The 19,350-nt window shown below is 48.4% G+C and overlaps 2 protein-coding genes across 2 annotated transcripts in view; one reads left to right on the forward strand and one right to left on the reverse strand.

The window, feature by feature from the left end:
• Positions 1 to 19,350, forward strand: part of LOC135821755 (carboxypeptidase N subunit 2-like) — a 178,932-nt gene that overhangs the window by 149,534 nt on the left and 10,048 nt on the right. The window contains exon 10 of the mRNA XM_065334753.1: positions 14,710 to 14,781. Within this exon, the coding sequence (XP_065190825.1) occupies positions 14,710 to 14,781 (72 nt within the window). The remainder of the gene's footprint in view (positions 1 to 14,709; positions 14,782 to 19,350) is intronic.
• Positions 7,790 to 11,606, reverse strand: LOC135821249 (uncharacterized protein DDB_G0271670-like). The gene is made up of 2 exons (XM_065334310.1): positions 11,565 to 11,606; positions 7,790 to 8,341 (listed from the first exon to the last, which is right to left on the reverse strand). Exons 1-2 carry the CDS (start codon positions 11,604 to 11,606, stop codon positions 7,790 to 7,792), a joined length of 594 nt encoding a protein of 197 aa, XP_065190382.1.

Genomic DNA, 19,350 nt, shown 5'->3' on the forward strand with positions numbered 1-19,350 from the left:
AGTTAGGGACTTGGAGAGCATCGAGAGTTTTGCGAAATTTCTAGAATATTCTAGTCCCAGCCGTATTACAGTACCAGCGTTGCCTTGCTGGTGTCGCAGCTCATTGCGCCCAGTGCTGGCGGGTGCCGTCGCACACACATCTCCAGCTTGTGGAGCGCGTCGGATCAGCTTTCTAATCAGCTTTCTCGCCATGGTTACCGTGTGCATGGGTACCGTGTGCACTGTGCAGTTGTGATCAATCTCTACTAGTACTACTCTAGCGCTCTGGTGGCATGTCACAGCCCGCTGGTGGATCGAAGCCATGCTGTGTGTGCAGCAAGTCGACTGGGAGCTGCCGTGGCTGCTCGTGTGCTGTGTCAGCCAGGGCCTGCGAGAGCTGCTACCCTGGTCGCGCGGGTAGGTGCCGCAATTTTGGTAATGCTCAGCTGGTTCCGATTGTGCCGGTTGCAGATCCGAATCCAGCATTCCATTCGGATAGATCTCCTGAGAGGCCAGGCTTTTTGGGCAGGCGGCGCCGCTCATCACCTGGCGCTGTCGGAAGGGGCAGGAGTCATGCTCGGGATGGGTCGGCCTCCAGGTCTCCGGTGGCTCGTGTACCGGGACGCCGTGGTCGTAGCCGTCGTGCACTTTCGCCCCGATTGAGACCCATTGATGGCCCTGTGCGTGGCGCTTCCACTCCACCGCCCGCCGGGTGTGTTGATGGTGCTGCAGCTGCTGCTGTCTCCATTGCGGCGATGAGTGTCCCCAGCCGTGATTCCAGGGATCCCAGTTCGAGGGATGACAGTGCCCCAGTTTCGGAGCCTGTTCCGCGGCCTGGAGCCCCGGATGTGGCACCGCGCTCTGCTGTTGGATCAGAGCCGGTTTCTAACGCCCCTGGTGCACGTGGTTCTGTGCCGGATCCGGGACCGGATCCTGCTGCTGCTGCTGCTGCTGTTACTACTGAGTCTGTTCTCAGCGCATATGAGGAGGTCATCACGTGGCGTCGGAATCTATTTATTGTGCCACATGGAGCCGTGGGTCGGCGGTTTGTGGCTCTACTGGCTGACCTCATGCACTCGTTTGCTGTTGGTGGTGCAGCGCGCCGGCATGCCTGGGCGGCTGTGGTCGTGGCTTCCCAGTTGCTCCTACAGAAGCCATGTGCTACCCAGTACGGGGCTTCGGCACCGCACCTTGATCGGCGTCTCGGCCTATGGGAATCTGGGCGGATTGGTGAGCTGCTGCGCGAGGGACGGTGCCTCCAGGCACATTTGCCCCCTCTTCGGGACTCTGGGCCTCGGGAGGCAGATGGGCAAATTGATGATATGAGATTCAGCAAGCTGGTCTTCTCCGGCAGAATACAATCGGCCATTCGTCTCGCCTCATCAGCCTCGTCCGGTGGGGTATTGGCGATGGATGAGGTCATGGACGCCGACACTGGGAAGACCGTGAGAGATGCACTTCTCGAAAAGCACCCATTACCTGCTAGCCCTGACCCGAGCGTTCTGGTGGATGCGGCGGACAGGCCTGAATGTGATCCCATTCTGTTTGAGAGGCTGACACCCGCCTTGATTAAACGCGTCGCTCGCGAGATGTCCGGCTCATCCGGCCCGTCTGGCCTTGACGCAGAGGCTTGGCAGCGAATGCTGACATGCTACGGAGCTTGTTCGGACCGGCTGGCTTCTTCCATGGCGGAGACCGCCAGGCTTCTGTGCAGGGAGGATGTTGACCCGGATTCCTTGGCAGCCTTCACTGCGGCCCGGCTGATTCCGCTCAATAAGAACCCGGGCGTGCGGCCAATCGCAGTGGGTGAGGTGTTCCGTAGGATCGTCTGCAAGGCTGTCGCCCGAGTGATAGAGCCTGACATGCTCATGGTCACGGCTCCTCTGCAGCTGTGCGCGGGTGTCCCATCTGGCTGCGAGGCTGCGGTACATGCCATGGAGCACCTCTTTGAGCAACCAGCGACTGAGGCGATCCTACTGGTAGACGCAGGGAACGCTTTCAACTCGCTGAACCGTGCCGTCGCCATGCATAATGTACCCGTGGTCTGCCCGCCGCTTGGCCAGATCTTCCACAACACCTACCGTTCGCCAAGCCGATTGTTTGTTGCTGGTGGTGGCGAAGTGCTGTCGCGCGAGGGTACCTGTCAGGGCGATCCCTTGGCGATGGGAATATACGCTGTGGCCATAACGCCTCTCATACGCCGCTTGGGAGAGCTCTGCCCCGATATCGTGCAGGAGTGGTACGCTGACGACGATTCCGCCGCTGGCCGTGTCCGGTCTCTGTTGCGCTATTGGAACAGTGTGAAGGAGCTTGGCCCGGCCTACGGATATACCCCTAACCCAACAAAAACGGTGCTGCTGGTCAAGGAGGAGTGTTTGGAGGAGGCGTCCACCCTGTTCGCCGGCACCGGCATCAAAATCATCACCTCCGGTTGTCGATATCTGGGAGGAGTGCTCGGCACAGGAAGCTTCAAGGCCGCGTACCTTGAGGAGGCGGTATCCGCCTGGTGCAGGCAGGTGGTGAACCTGGTATCTGTGGCCCGTACTCAGCCTCATGCAGTTTACGCCACGCTGCAGGGTGTCTACTCCAAGTGGCGCTACGTGCTCCGAGTGGCATCCTGCCCGCCTGCGTTACTAGAGCGCCTGGATACCCTGGTCAACCGTGACCTGCTACCCCTCCTCTTGGGTCGGGAGGTGCCTGATGAGGCAAGCCTTCGGCGACTCCTCTCAGTGCCCACCCGCCTTGGAGGCCTAAACATCCCGATTCTGGCGGCTGAGGCGGAGCGGGAGTATTCCACTTCTGTTGCGGTGACGGAGCCGCTTGTACGTCTGATGGTCGGTGATGGTTCGGGGAGTGCCGTCCCCGATGGCGAGGAGGTGTCTTTGGCATCGCCTCAGAATCCACCCTTGTCGGTTGCTTCTGCTTCTGCTGCGTCCGTGCCCGATGGCGAGGAGGTGTCTTTAGCATCGCACCGGAATCCACCATTGTCGGTTGCTTCTGCTTCTGCTGCGTCTTCTGCTGCGTCCGTTCGTGATCCTCCTGGACCTGTGACCCGGCCAGAACCTGGGGTCCACACCACCCAGCCGGTTCGTGATAACCCGTCGGTCGCAGCCGTTACCGAGTCCCGCAAGCGAGCGGTCTCACGTCGCAAGGACAAGGAGAAGTCGCAGAAGGCACTAGTCGCGGCGTTGTATCCCGATCTGCCACCGCCTCAGAAATGCCTCACAGATATCGCAGGTGAGAAGGGCGTGTCGTCATGGCTGACGTGTGCCCCGCTTACTGCGCACCGGACAATCCTGAACAAGTCCGACTTTCGAGATGCGGTGTGCATACGCTATGGGTACCTGCCACTGGATGTCCCGTGCAAATGCGCTTGTGGAGCGGACACCACCCTACACCACTCGATGACGTGTCCACATGGGGGGTACCCGATGGCACGTCATGACGAAATCCGGGACACCCTGGCGGCTGTCCTTGGCGATGTCGTGCCAGACGTGGAGGTCGAGCCTAGACTGCTCCCTCTCGATGGCGAGGTGCTCGCCGGCCGGACCGCCAATCGCAGCGCTGAAGCTCGTTTGGACATCAGGGCCGGGGGTTTCTGGACAAGGCAGCAGGACGCTTTCTTTGATGTCAGGGTCACCCACCCTAAAGCGTCCCTGCTGTCGCGTTCGGAAGCCCTTGGCCAACTGCGTACCAGCGAGTTGGAGAAGAAGCGAAAATACTGCCAGAGGATCACGGACGTCGAGCGAGGTGCCTTCACTCCGTTGGTGTTTGCTACGAATGGCATGGCTGGGGCAGAGTGTGGAATGTTCCTGAAGCGGCTTGTTCAGCGCGTGGTGGAGAAGCACTCTGACCTACAGTACTCCGTCGTCATGCACCATCTTCGTGCCAGGATTGCCTTCTGCCTCCTCCGCTGGGCCGTAACCTGTCTGCGTGGATGCCGGGGAGCTCGGGGCGTACGCCGTGGCAATTCGTTTGTCACGGAGTGCAGGCTGCTCCGGTAGTGGCATGGGGCTGTGTGGCCGATCCTAAACGGATGTTGTGACGTAACGGACATAACTGTTTTTGAGCATGTCTTTTTTTTTGTTTTTTTTTTTGTTTTTTGTTTTTTTTGGTTCTACTTTTATAATAGTTTGTTTTGTTTTGTTTATCGGACAGATCGAAATAAGCATTCACACGCAGACAAATTATACATCCACCACCCTATTGGTTTATGATGTTTTTACACATATACCCCCAATAGGCTATTTATCAGACTCGAGTTTTCAACTTACACATTCCACATTCACCACTCAATCGGCTTTTGGTTTGTTCACACATACGTACCATACGCGATCTATTGGACTTGAGTTTTACCTTGTGTCCTTTTTTGCAGTCAGCAGATTCTTTTGTTGGACATTGTTTATTGAGTTTCTTGTTGCTTTTGGTTTACGCATATGCGTCATTTGCCCGTAAAAGAGGCCTTGTTACTACTACTACTACTACTACTACTACTACTACTACTACTACTACTACTACTACTACTACTACTACTACTACTACTACTACTACTACTACTACTACTACTACTACTACTACTACTACTACTACTACTACTACTACTACTACTACTACTACTACTACTACTACTACTACTACTACTACTACTACTACTACTACTACTACTACTACTACTACTACTACTACTACTACTACTACTACTACTACTACTACTACTACTACTACTACTACTACTACTACTACTACTACTACTACTACTACTACTACTACTACTACTACTACTACTACTACTACTACTACTACTACTACTACTACTACTACTACTACTACTACTACTACTACTACTACTACTACTACTACTACTACTACTACTACTACTACTACTACTACTACTACTACTACTACTACTACTACTACTACTACTACTACTACTACTACTACTACTACTACTACTACTACTACTACTACTACTACTACTACTACTACTACTACTACTACTACTACTACTACTACTACTACTACTACTACTACTACTACTACTACTACTACTACTACTACTACTACTACTACTACTACTACTACTACTACTACTACTACTACTACTACTACTACTACTACTACTACTACTACTACTACTACTACTACTACTACTACTACTACTACTACTACTACTACTACTACTACTACTACTACTACTACTACTACTACTACTACTACTACTACTACTACTACTACTACTACTACTACTACTACTACTACTACTACTACTACTACTACTACTACTACTACTACTACTACTACTACTACTACTACTACTTGACACAATCTTTATTAGGAAACTTGAAATGGAGATGTGAAACACAAATACAGCCATGTAGATGGAGCAGCAATGCAATACAATGTCCAAAAACTCAAGAATTCATTATCATGGGGCAATGTTGGGCAAATGTCTGTCAGGTACTATCACGCTCAGGCTGCCCGCAACCTGCACATCGTCGTGAAATTCATCCTGTTGCGGCGGTATGACGATCTTGAACCCCGCAAACAGGTGACTGCCCATCGCATAAGGCAGACTGACAGCTTACAACGGAGCTGACCCATGATAACCGATACGTGTAGGTCGACGTTCTTCTCAGCAATCAGGCATGCCAGTGTCTTCAGTGCCATTGAACATTCTCTGCCAATCATGCCCGAGGTAGAAAAAACTAGCGGTGTAAACGTACCTCTGTCAACTGCTGTCACCCGCTCTCCGTACTGGCGCTTCTTCATCCGTTCATGCGTTCGGAGCTGGCTGATGACTTCCTGACGCGACAGCAAGCTTGCCTTTGGGTGTGTTACCCGGATGTCGAAAAAGGCATCTTGCTGTCTCGTCCAGAAGCCACAAGCCCGGATGTCCAGGCGGGCACCTGCCGAGCGGTTGGCTGTCCTCCCTTGGAGCCGCTCACCATCATATGGTAGTAGAGGCGGTTCCACCTCCACATCCCGGACCGCCTCACGCATCACGTCAGCCAACAAGTCCCGGATCTCATTGTGGCGTGCCATGGGGTAGCCCCCTGCCGGACACATCATCGCATGGTCTATTGTGTTTGCAGCACCACATACACAAGTCAGGGGGAGTCCGTCAGGCTGCAGGCCGTAGCGGATGCAGAACGCATCTCGGAAATCCGATTTGTTCAGCACCATCTGCATTTGGGACGATGGTTCCGCCGTTACCCAAGATGATACGCCCTTTTCCGCGGCATTCTCCACCAACAGCGCCTGTGTTGCTGTCAAATCCGGGCGCAATTCGCTAACGAGACCCGTGGCTTGGGCAGCTTTCTCTCTGCGAATACGCCCGGCCTCCTGCCGGCTGAGGGCTATTGCCTCGTTCAGCTGGTCTGTTTGAGTAGTTTCGTTGGTGCTTGTTGGATGTTCTGGTGGTCTTATGCAGGCCGCCACAGGAGCCACAATCTGTCTGGATGCAGAAAACTCTTTCTCGGCCTCCACCGAGGGCACAGGGATTGCCATGCCACCAAACCGCGCTGGTAGCGATAGCAACTTTCTCAGTGCCGACTCGTCCGAACACGAATGGCCGCTGAGCGCTGGCAGCAGCTTGTCCGTAATGGCGGCGTCGAGACGGGCCAGAAGATGCGCAGGGCAAGATAGGACGCGCAAGTGGTACCGCCACTTGGACACGAGGCCCTTTACAAACACCTCGTACGCAGCATGTGGCTGAGTGGTGGCCACCTCCGCCAGGCGATCAACCTGCAGCGTCCACTTGTCGATCAAATCTGTGATATACTCCTCACAGAAGACCGTTGTACCGAGTGCGCCGCCAAGATAACGAGCACCCTCGGTCACAACACGAATGCCCGTGTCCCTGAAAAGCTGGAGTGCCAGGGCCGAATGCTGCTCCTTGACAATTAGTGTTGTCTTGTTCGCGTTAGGGTAGTACCCATACCCAGGGCCATGCTCCAGAATCCCATCCCAGTACTGCCTTAGATTGAGGAGCTGTCCGCCACCAGCATCGTCATCAGCATACCATAGCTGCACCACGTCGGGGCAGCACTCTGACAGCTTGTCTATCAATGGCATCATGGCGACCGCGTATATCGCCATGGCGAGAGGATCACCTTGGCAGGTACCCTCCTGACTCCTTATCTCTCCACCACCCGACACAAACAGGCGGCATGGACTGCTGTAGGTGTTCTTGAACACCTGCCCCAGGGCAGGGCAGACGAGTGGCACGTTGTGTAGGGCTGCTGTGCGGTTCATAGCGTTGAAAGCGTTGGTGGCATCGACCAAGAGCACACCCTCCACCTCCGGCGAGACAAGCATGTCGGTCATCGTATGCACGGCAGCTTCACACCCAGACGGAACACCAACACAGAGTTGACGAGGGGCTGTGGCGTGCATGGCGTCATACTGAATTATCTTCATCACAGCTTTGCCTATTAGTCTCCGGAAAACCTCCCCAACAGCGATAGGGCGCACCCCCGGTTGCTTGTCCAGTGGGATGAGGCGGGCCGCAGTGAACGAACTTAGCTCTTCTGGTGGGACTTCCTGGGTGCATAAGCGTTTTCCTGCTTCTGCCATTGCCGCACAGAGCTGGTCAGACGCCGCAGCGAAGCAGGTCAACATGCGTTTCCACGCATCAGAGTCCAGGCCCGATGGACCGGCCGCTCCGGACATTTGACGACTTATCTGCTTGATCAGCGCTCCTGTGAGCCTGGCAAAAAGGATCGGATCTTGAGGGGTAGCCGCGTCATGCCCCTGCAAGAGAGCGTCATCCGGAGGTACAGCAGGCTGGGGATGCTTATCAAGCAGAATGTCACGTACTGTTGAACCTGGGCTGCCGCTGACAGTGACAGTGACTACTACTACTACTACTACTACTACTACTACTACTACTACTACTACTACTACTACTACTACTACTACTACTACTACTACTACTACTACTACTACTACTACTACTACTACTACTACTACTACTACTACTACTACTACTACTACTACTACTACTACTACTACTACTACTACTACTACTACTACTACTACTACTACTACTACTACTACTACTACTACTACTACTACTACTACTACTACTACTACTACTACTACTACTACTACTACTACTACTACTACTACTACTACTACTACTACTACTACTACTACTACTACTACTACTACTACTACTACTACTACTACTACTACTACTACTACTACTACTACTACTACTACTACTACTACTACTACTACTACTACTACTACTACTACTACTACTACTACTACTACTACTACTACTACTACTACTACTACTACTACTACTACTACTACTACTACTACTACTACTACTACTACTACTACAATTGGTACATGACTTAATAATACCCGTTTGGCATGGCACAATAACCTTTTTTGTTTTATTTTTTATTTTAAATGGCTTTCTCTTCTTCCTCGGATGGTTTACAATTTGTATCACAATTATTTGTGGGTTCAGCAATAAAGGATGTGACTACTACTACTACTACTACTACTACTACTACTACTACTACTACTACTACTACTACTACTACTACTACTACTACTACTACTACTACTACTACTACTACTACTACTACTACTACTACTACTACTACTACTACTACTACTACTACTACTACTACTACTACTACTACTACTACTACTACTACTACTACTACTACTACTACTACTACTACTACTACTACTACTACTACTACTACTACTACTACTACTACTACTACTACTACTACTACTACTACTACTACTACTACTACTACTACTACTACTACTACTACTACTACTACTACTACTACTACTACTACTACTACTACTACTACTACTACTACTACTACTACTACTACTACTACTACTACTACTACTACTACTACTACTACTACTACTACTACTACTACTACTACTACTACTACTACTACTACTACTACTACTACTACTACTACTACTACTACTACTACTACTACTACTACTACTACTACTACTACTACTACTACTACTACTACTACTACTACTACTACTACTACTACTACTACTACTACTACTACTACTACTACTACTACTACTACTACTACTACTACTACTACTACTACTACTACTACTACTACTACTACTACTACTACTACTACTACTACTACTACTACTACTACTACTACTACTACTACTACTACTACTACTACTACTACTACTACTACTACTACTACTACTACTACTACTACTACTACTACTACTACTACTACTACTACTACTACTACTACTACTACTACTACTACTACTACTACTACTACTACTACTACTACTACTACTACTACTACTACTACTACTACTACTACTACTACTACTACTACTACTACTACTACTACTACTACTACTACTACTACTACTACTACTACTACTACTACTACTACTACTACTACTACTACTACTACTACTACTACTACTACTACTACTACTACTACTACTACTACTACTACTACTACTACTACTACTACTACTACTACTACTACTACTACTACTACTACTACTACTACTACTACTACTACTACTACTACTACTACTACTACTACTACTACTACTACTACTACTACTACTACTACTACTACTACTACTACTACTACTACTACTACTACTACTACTACTACTACTACTACTACTACTACTACTACTACTACTACTACTACTACTACTACTACTACTACTACTACTACTACTACTACTACTACTACTACTACTACTACTACTACTACTACTACTACTACTACTACTACTACTACTACTACTACTACTACTACTACTACTACTACTACTACTACTACTACTACTACTACTACTACTACTACTACTACTACTACTACTACTACTACTACTACTACTACTACTACTACTACTACTACTACTACTACTACTACTACTACTACTACTACTACTACTACTACTACTACTACTACTACTACTACTACTACTACTACTACTACTACTACTACTACTACTACTACTACTACTACTACTACTACTACTACTACTACTACTACTACTACTACTACTACTACTACTACTACTACTACTACTACTACTACTACTACTACTACTACTACTACTACTACTACTACTACTACTACTACTACTACTACTACTACTACTACTACTACTACTACTACTACTACTACTACTACTACTACTACTACTACTACTACTACTACTACTACTACTACTACTACTACTACTACTACTACTACTACTACTACTACTACTACTACTACTACTACTACTACTACTACTACTACTACTACTACTACTACTACTACTACTACTACTACTACTACTACTACTACTACTACTACTACTACTACTACTACTACTACTACTACTACTACTACTACTACTACTACTACTACTACTACTACTACTACTACTACTACTACTACTACTACTACTACTACTACTACTACTACTACTACTACTACTACTACTACTACTACTACTACTACTACTACTACTACTACTACTACTACTACTACTACTACTACTACTACTACTACTACTACTACTACTACTACTACTACTACTACTACTACTACTACTACTACTACTACTACTACTACTACTACTACTACTACTACTACTACTACTACTACTACTACTACTACTACTACTACTACTACTACTACTACTACTACTACTACTACTACTACTACTACTACTACTACTACTACTACTACTACTACTACTACTACTACTACTACTACTACTACTACTACTACTACTACTACTACTACTACTACTACTACTACTACTACTACTACTACTACTACTACTACTACTACTACTACTACTACTACTACTACTACTACTACTACTACTACTACTACTACTACTACTACTACTACTACTACTACTACTACTACTACTACTACTACTACTACTACTACTACTACTACTACTACTACTACTACTACTACTACTACTACTACTACTACTACTACTACTACTACTACTACTACTACTACTACTACTACTACTACTACTACTACTACTACTACTACTACTACTACTACTACTACTACTACTACTACTACTACTACTACTACTACTACTACTACTACTACTACTACTACTACTACTACCACCACCACTACTACTACTACTACTACTACTACTACTACTACTACTACTACTACTACTACTACTACTACGACCACCACCACCACCACCACCACCACCACCACAGACTACTACTATAATTTTTTGTACTGCTACTGCTACTGCTACTGCTACTGCTTCTGCTACTGCTACTGCTACTGCTACTGCTACTGCTACTGCTACTGCTACTGCTACTGCTACTGCTACTGCTACTACTACTACTTGGATCAGAGCCGGTTTCTAACGCCCCTGGTGCACGTGGTTCTGTGCCGGATCCGGGACCGGATCCTGCTGCTGCTGCTGCTGCTGCTGCTGTTACTACTGAGTCTGTTCTCACCGCATATGAGGAGGTCATCACGTGGCGTCGGAATCTATTTATTGTGCCACATGGAGCCGTGGGTCGGCGGTTTGTGGCTCTACTGGCTGACCTCATGTACTCGTTTGCTGTTGGTGGTGCAGCGCGCCGGCATGCCTGGGCGGCTGTGGTCGTGGCTTCCCAGCTGCTCCTACAGAATCCATGTGCTACCCAGTACGGGGCTTCGGCACCGCACCTTGATCGGCGTCTCGGCCTATGGGAATCTGGGCGGATTGGTGAGCTGCTGCGCGAGGAAAGGTGCCTCCAGGCACATTTGCCCCTCTTCGGGACTCTGGGCCTCGGGAGGCAGATGGGCAAATTGATGATATGAGATTCAGCAAGCTGGTCTTCTCCAGCATAATACAATCGGCCATTCGTCTCGCCTCATCAGCCTCGTCCGGTGGGGTATTGGCGATGGATGAGGTCATGGACGCCGACACTGGGAAGACCGTGAGAGATGCACTGCTCGAAAAGCACCCATTACCTGCTAGCCCTGACCCGAGCGTTCTGGTGGATGCGGCGGACAGCCCTGAATGTGATCCCATTCTGTTTGAGAGGCTGACACCCGCCTTGATTAAACGCGTCGCTCGCGAGATGTCCGGCTCATCCGGCCCGTGTGGCCTTGACGCAGAGGCTTGGCAGCGAATGCTAACATGCTACGGAACTTGTTCGGACCGGCTGGCTTCTTCCATGGCGGAGACCGCCAGGCTTCTGTGCAGGGAGGATGTTGACCCAGATTCCTTGGCAGCCTTCACTGCGGCCCGGCTGATTCCGCTCAATAAGAACCCGGGCGTGCGGCCAATCGCAGTGGGTGAGGTGTTCCGTAGGATCGTCTGCAAGGCTGTCGCCCGAGTGATAGAGCCTGACATGCTCATGGTCACGGCTCCTCTGCAGCTGTGCGCGGGTGTCCCATCTGGCTGCGAGGCTGCGGTACATGCCATGGAGCACCTCTTTGAGCAACCAGCGACTGAGGCGATCCTACTGGTAGACGCAGGGAACGCTTTCAACTCGCTGAACCGTGCCGTCGCCATGCATAATGTACCCGTGGTCTGCCCGCCGCAAATGCAAGGCTAGCCCGGGAGCTTGGCAAGCTTCGTGCAGAAGCTGGCCAGCAAGAGCATGAAATTACGCAAGCCGCATCACAAGCCCAGCTTGGCGCTCGGACCAGTAGTGCGGCGGCATGTGATGGATCCAGTGTCCAGCAGGCATTGGTTGTGGATGATTGTGTGCCAGACAGCACCAGGCGGATTCTGGAGCTTGGATCGAGCTTTGTTCCTTCGACCGGCAAGTTTACGGATCGTGATTATGTCTGTCGAATGGATGGCCTACACCTTGCGCTGGCAGCAAGCCCAGCCTCAAGAGGTGGAGGTTCCAGACAACGATGGGGTGTGCATCTATTATGCAAAGCCCTTGAAAAAGTTTCTGAAGGGAACCTTGAAATTTGCATACCCCTGTGATATTTCGGCCATTTGCATGGCCGAAATATCACAATATTTATTGGTCTAGAAACGAGTCACGCCACAGCGTGTACGAACAAGCTATGAACAAAACTCCATCAAGCCAACATTGCCTCACCTTAGAAGAGTTCCTGGAGCAGTACCGCTTAGCCACGCCAGCATCCCAGAAGACGAGGTCCATCACCCCCTGACGCCACAAATGATCGTCTTGAAAATAGCCAATTTACAAGCTCTGGCAAAACAGCCAGCTACGTTCTCAATTGGCCAGAACTATACACCAGCAGATAGTAGAACACCTCTTCTAGCACTGAGGACATGTCCACCATCTTCCTTTTGGGGTTTTCTTGAAATAAACTTTTTTGAATTTTTCCACTCGACCATGCTGAAATACGGCCAAAGTCATACCTGCGCAGGAAAGCTCGCCACTCCGCGACGTCTCCTCAGCAATTTCTACTCCAACACTACTCCCAAGGCCGCAGAACAAAATGTAGTGTTGACTCTGACAAGGAAAAGCAGCGGTGATCACTTGTCACTCCAAACGACAAGCTTCTCCTTGCGCCACCAATAATTTTTTGTGCGACTGTTGCTGCAAAAGTGACTGAAGGCCTGAGCGCAATTTTTGAATTTTATTGCAAGACCCCAAAGGGAACCTACCTGCAAATTTTGAGCGAAATCGGAGAGATCCACTTGCACACATACTTTGGTATTCTCAGACATGCTCTCTTAAAATGTTTTATTGCCAGAAGTGGTCTTCATATAAGGAGGCAGACATGCCTGTTTGTTGTTCGACTTTAAATATATCCAACCAACTAACCAACCAACCAATGTCTGGCGAACAGGGAGGTTGAAACAGGATGTTGGGTACTCTGCTATCGAGGTGCGTACCGTTGAGTTCATACACACAAATCGCCAGTGATGTAATGGGAGCTGGCTTCGCGCCAATTCGCGGCGCCGGTTTTGCACTTCGGGCCGGATTTCACCGAGCGCAACTGTAGGTGACAGTATTTTCTGGAAAACACTGACATGGTCACGTTCGTGTATTGCTCGCGAGAAACCTGTTCAGACATTTCTCAAGTTATCTGGTGACATCTGCGCTGTGCTAACTAATTACTTATTACCAACACACAGCATAGAAGTCAGTGAAAGCTTGTGATCTTTCACTAGTTTTAGACATATCATATTCCTAGCACTGAGGTAACATGTGTAGTCATCGAAATATTAACACCTAAGAACACCAAATTGATGTATATAACTTCTCCTTTGCAGACTTCCACTTCATATAGCATCCTGATGAGGGCAATTTGCTAAAAACGTTGAAAATTATTCTGAGAAATGAAAATGAGTTGTGAATTTGCAGTGCCCAGCGAATGAGCATGTGTGCTCACCAATTCTCTTTGAAAAAATGAAGCGGCAATAAAAAGAACTTTCTCCGGTACACACCTGGAGGTTGAACAGCTCTTCTGTTCGGCTTTGTTGTTGTTATCAAATCTCATGAAAACAGAAATGGCTAGCAGCTTTTACAGGCAACAGACAACATACGCTAATGTATAGGGATACGCTAACGTACGAGGATACGCTACAAGCAAGGCAGGGATACTACACAATGTACATCTTATCCAAGTCATGGGGTGCATATATCGGAAAAGAGATTTTTTGCGTAGTTCTGTTATTTTGATATGCGGTAAATGTGTAAAGCACGGTATAAGAAATTCTTCCAGGAAGTGATATGTATCCTATCAAAAATCTACTTTGTTCTCCCAGGGTTTTCTACTGGAATAAACTTGTTCACCTACCAGCCGGGCTATTCGACGCCACAACCGAATTGAGAAGCCTGTAAGTCATGTTGTGCATGTATCGTAAAAAGGCGTTTTTGTTGGCGTAGTTCTGTTCTTTTAAGAGGTGGCATCTAGGCATATGCGGATAATGCCGGCAGAAAATTGGCAGAATTCGGTACTTTTCTTGTAAATTTCATGCATGTTTGGTATGTGGATAAAGAAATGGAGCAAAATTCGAGAAATTGCCCGCCATAAAGTTTGTATCGTTCTGCCAATTTCACTGCTTTTCGAGCAGAATCTGCCACCTTTTCGATGATTATCCGCCAGTGCCCAGTGGCATCTCTTTGGTTGGACTGAGGTACCCTTCCCCACCCTTTATGACCGATATCTGATGCCGCTCACGAGGTGGTCGCAACCAACGTAAGCGAAAATGTGGTTCGTCATCCACCCCGTACCGAAACCCGTGCAGAACCAAGAGCAGCCTTGTATCAGATACAGTTGAATGTAGACAGCTACGAATGACCATCCGTCTGCTAAGGATGATCATGGTCACTGCAGGTAGCCATGGAGTTTTGACATCATCGCGAAGCGTCGACACGCTAGCTGCTATTGCTATTCATTTTCCACTCGTCTTGCTCCTGGGTGCCATTGTCCTGATCTGTCAAGGTCTGAACTGAAAAATAGCTACAACGAGATGTGAGTGCAGTGCTTTTCTTCCCATTGTGCCTGGTGGACGAAAAATTAAAAAAAAGGTTCGCTCTTATTTGTTTGCAGCATTGACAGCTTTGCTCTGTGACGACTGTCGGCTCTACAAATTATGAATCATGCTTTCCTACGATTCCGAAACGCCATGTCAGTGTTTCAGGTTTACAAAACCAGAGAAAGATAGCGAAATAACAGCAGCGAAAAGTACAAGAGGACAATTCCGGTATATGGATTGATACTGACAATGACCCTCCAGACATCTGTTTCTGTGGTGTTGGTGATGTGAGTGCAGAGTTTGGATCGGCCAAGAGCGCAATGTGGCGGTATGGTGTATTGCTCTTGATATTTCTCACCAATATCACTGTAGCCGATATATTCTTATATCCGGTCACTCAATAGCCGATACAGACTGTAGTTGTACACAACTCAATACAGAAGAAAACATTTCGCGTACAGATACCTCTGTATCGACCTGACAACACTATCACATTATAGTCAGGCGTAAGAAAAAAAGTTTTCTTTGGCCTCAACTTCTTTGTTGTCCGGTTGGCCATTGTAGCCGTCGACTAGAGTGCAACATAAATCCCTAAACTGGTGACCCTTGACGCTGCCTACTTCGGAGTTTTCTCGGTGCGTGCCATCCCTGAGCTCTCAACGCAGTTTCCTGTTCGTCTCGAAACTTGAGCCTCACCATCTCGAAACTGTATCCGCCTCGGAGCTAGTGTGGCCCCTGCTGTCCTCCCGGCCCACCTGGATAACCCGCTATCCTGTCACAGCACATCGTTCAGTCGTCTTTGTCCTTTATATTCACCCTGGCCTCAAGCTGGAAATTGGCCACCTCCACCCCAAGTATCAGTTTGCAGGCATACGCGTGGCACAGGACTTGGAGGTACGCACGCCTCCATCAGTCCTCGCCTCACACGGCACGCCTCGCCCCAGTGTTTCCTGTACTCAGTGACTGGTACGTTGCAGCCGCCTCTTACATGATAACACTCCTCTGTCACGCATACATTTCCTCTTTTCTTTCTTTCCAACTCTGACACCCGCCTCTGTCATGCATCTCTCTCTTTTCCACTTTCTGCTTTCTGAGTTTTGTTTTGGTCTTTGTGGCCACGTTATCAACAAACTTCATACAGTACACGCAGCGCTCTCTTGTACATATTGTATTATATGTTTGCCTTTCCGCCTTGTACATGCCGCGCTTCCTTTCTCTTCTCTTTTTATCTTGTTTATCGTGCTTCGCGCCTCCCGGCCTCACCAATGGCGGGGGAGTACTGTAGCGAACTGACGTCACTATCACAATATAAGCATGTGCAAGATCATAAAACATTCTCTTAGGCGTCACCTTCTTTGTTGTCCAGTTGGCCTTTGTAGCCGTCGTCTAGGGATCGACGTAAAACCCCTGAATCTTTACCGTCTACCTCCATCAATAGAGTGATTCTAACCTACCAGGAAGCTAAAACCGAACGCAGCCTAGAAGGCGGACTGGGGGCTGGGGACTCTATTGGTGCTTCAATGGCTATCTGCGATGCGTAGGAACCCCCCCCCCCCCCCCAGCACGTACTGCAGCTGGCTCCGATGATTCTTCCTTTCATGTTGGAATTAGACGTTCTTTCCTGGAAAGCCCGAATCTCCTCTCGAAAGTCCGCAATGGCGGCTTCCTTTTTCTGTTCTTTGGAGGCTGTTAGACTTTTCAGGTCCGCAATATCTTCCACAAGAAGACGCACTGTCTCCCTCAGCTGCTTCATGATCGTAAGCATCCTGATGCTGGCGGCTTGAGGGTCCATCGGCAGCACAGTCTGTAATGCTACTCGATCATTTGGCTGGATTTTTTTTCCCGGAGTGCTCCGACGAGCTGAACTCGGCTGAGGCTGGCCAAGTTCATATTGTTGGCCCTTGCTAGGCTTTCCGGCCCTAGGTATCCAGAATACCAAAATCTATGGTAGCCATACTCTCCCTGGGAGAGCAGGGAATTGGACGTAAAAGAACCTACAACTGGGCAGGGGAACGACGAAAATGAGTTCATGCCCCAGGGGCTGCTGTGGCGGTCGACGTCAGCGGGTCGTGAGATGAGTTTGCACGCCTTTATGGCGCTCCGACAAATGCAATACAAAGACTCCCACTAGCTACACATTACACTGTTTCTGGCTCATTATTTCTGAATTTGATAGTCATTGTGGTTGATTTTCCGTGCCGAATTTGTGACGCTGCATGCATGTCCCATGTGCGTCAACAGTATTTCACACTTTCCTTTTCCCGCGTTATCACCTCAAATATATCAGTTTTGTATGTGACAAACCATTATATATTAGCAGTTTGGTATATATTTTAATCATTCCACGTCTACCTTCAATGAAGGAGTTATCAATATCGTCTAGGGAAGTGTCCTCGCAATGGTGATGGTTGTGTGCAGGAGGGTCTAGTCAGCCACGTTGACACCGCAGTGTAATGGTGGAGGTGACTCAACATTTTCTTCAACGGCCAAGAGCTCTGTCCCACCCTGTAAAATAACTCCATTGAAGAATCTAACCAAAAGAAAACATGGAACAGAGAGCTGGAGCCGGGGGAGGCACCCACCAGGCCCCGTACCGGATGCGCAGTCAAGAAGGATGACGCAGTCGCTCCCCCACGCTTGACTGGCAAAGAAAATGAACCTGAGCCTTCGAAGTTGGAAGGTAGTTGGCTTGCGCCTTGGTGAAGTGTTCGAGCTGGATGTCTGGTTGCTGAATGTCTCAGTACTCCTTGTCAGGTTTGTGCCATTTTTTGCACTCACTGATTCTATATGATCTGGTTACGTTGTTGGCCATTAGCAAGCCGTGAAACGTCAATGCGCACGGGAACGAGTTCTTCGGAACACACGTGAAAAAACGCGTAATTTAGGATTAGATTCTCACGTTTACAACCTGCCTACACGAGTCGGCTGCTTTCCAGTTTCTAACAGTTTTCTGATGTTTTATCCTGGCGACAGTGTGTTGCGAAACTTTTCCTTGAGAACAGTTCTCAGCCTAACTGACTTTTACCCAAATGCGACTGAAAGAAACCCCATGACTGCCACATCATGGCGCCGATGGATGGTTGCAGTAAAGGGTTCTGTTCACGAGGTCCATGCCCAAACATTCTCAGAATGACTTTACAATGGAGCAAGCCAGTTGAGAATATTTCAAAAATGTACATTTCGGAGCAGTAGACAAAAATGATGGAGCAAGTGTGAACAAGTCTAATTGTTGGCACTGTGGTTACCCTCGATCCTGTTCTGTATCCTGTTAGTAATGGCTATGATTAAAACCAATGGTCCTACTGTGTTAGGTCTGGTCCTAAGGGCCAACACACAGCATTACTAAGGTTCGTACAGTTATTGTAAATAATCAAGGAATAGAAAGACGAGGAAAAGGGAGCTCGCATTCTCGGACCAAGTCTAGCACAGCAAGCATGCAAAACCAGCCACGAGCCCAGGCCCGCATGTGCGCCTTATCACATTACATACACAGCATTCGCCCCCCCCCCCAAGTTTTTTTTGGGGGTGGGGTAAAATTAAAACCAAAGAGGCAGTCTAATTTGGTGCCGACAGATATAGAGGTAGCTGTTGAAAATACAACGACCGGATAATGCAAAAGTAAAAAGGTCAAAAACAAACAAACAGACATTGCAAACACGAGAGAGCTTGGAAGCGCAGGGACCTGCGCTATGCTTTTTTGCCTTGATGACCTAGGGATGTTATAAATTTTTCATTTCTCCTATATTTTTTTAGATATGACCTGGATTCGACCCCGCACTATCGCCCTGCATGCATCACCCGATATACTTCGCATACGTACTAATTCTTCCAAGTTGCTTCACGTTATGATCTTGCATTTGAAAGCCGTATTTGAATATCGTCACCAGCTGTTTGCGGCCAGCCGTCTTTCATGATACGGTACGGTAT

This window comes from Sycon ciliatum, chromosome 7, assembly GCF_964019385.1.
Source record: "Sycon ciliatum chromosome 7, ocSycCili1.1, whole genome shotgun sequence".
Taxonomy (NCBI): domain Eukaryota; kingdom Metazoa; phylum Porifera; class Calcarea; order Leucosolenida; family Sycettidae; genus Sycon; species Sycon ciliatum.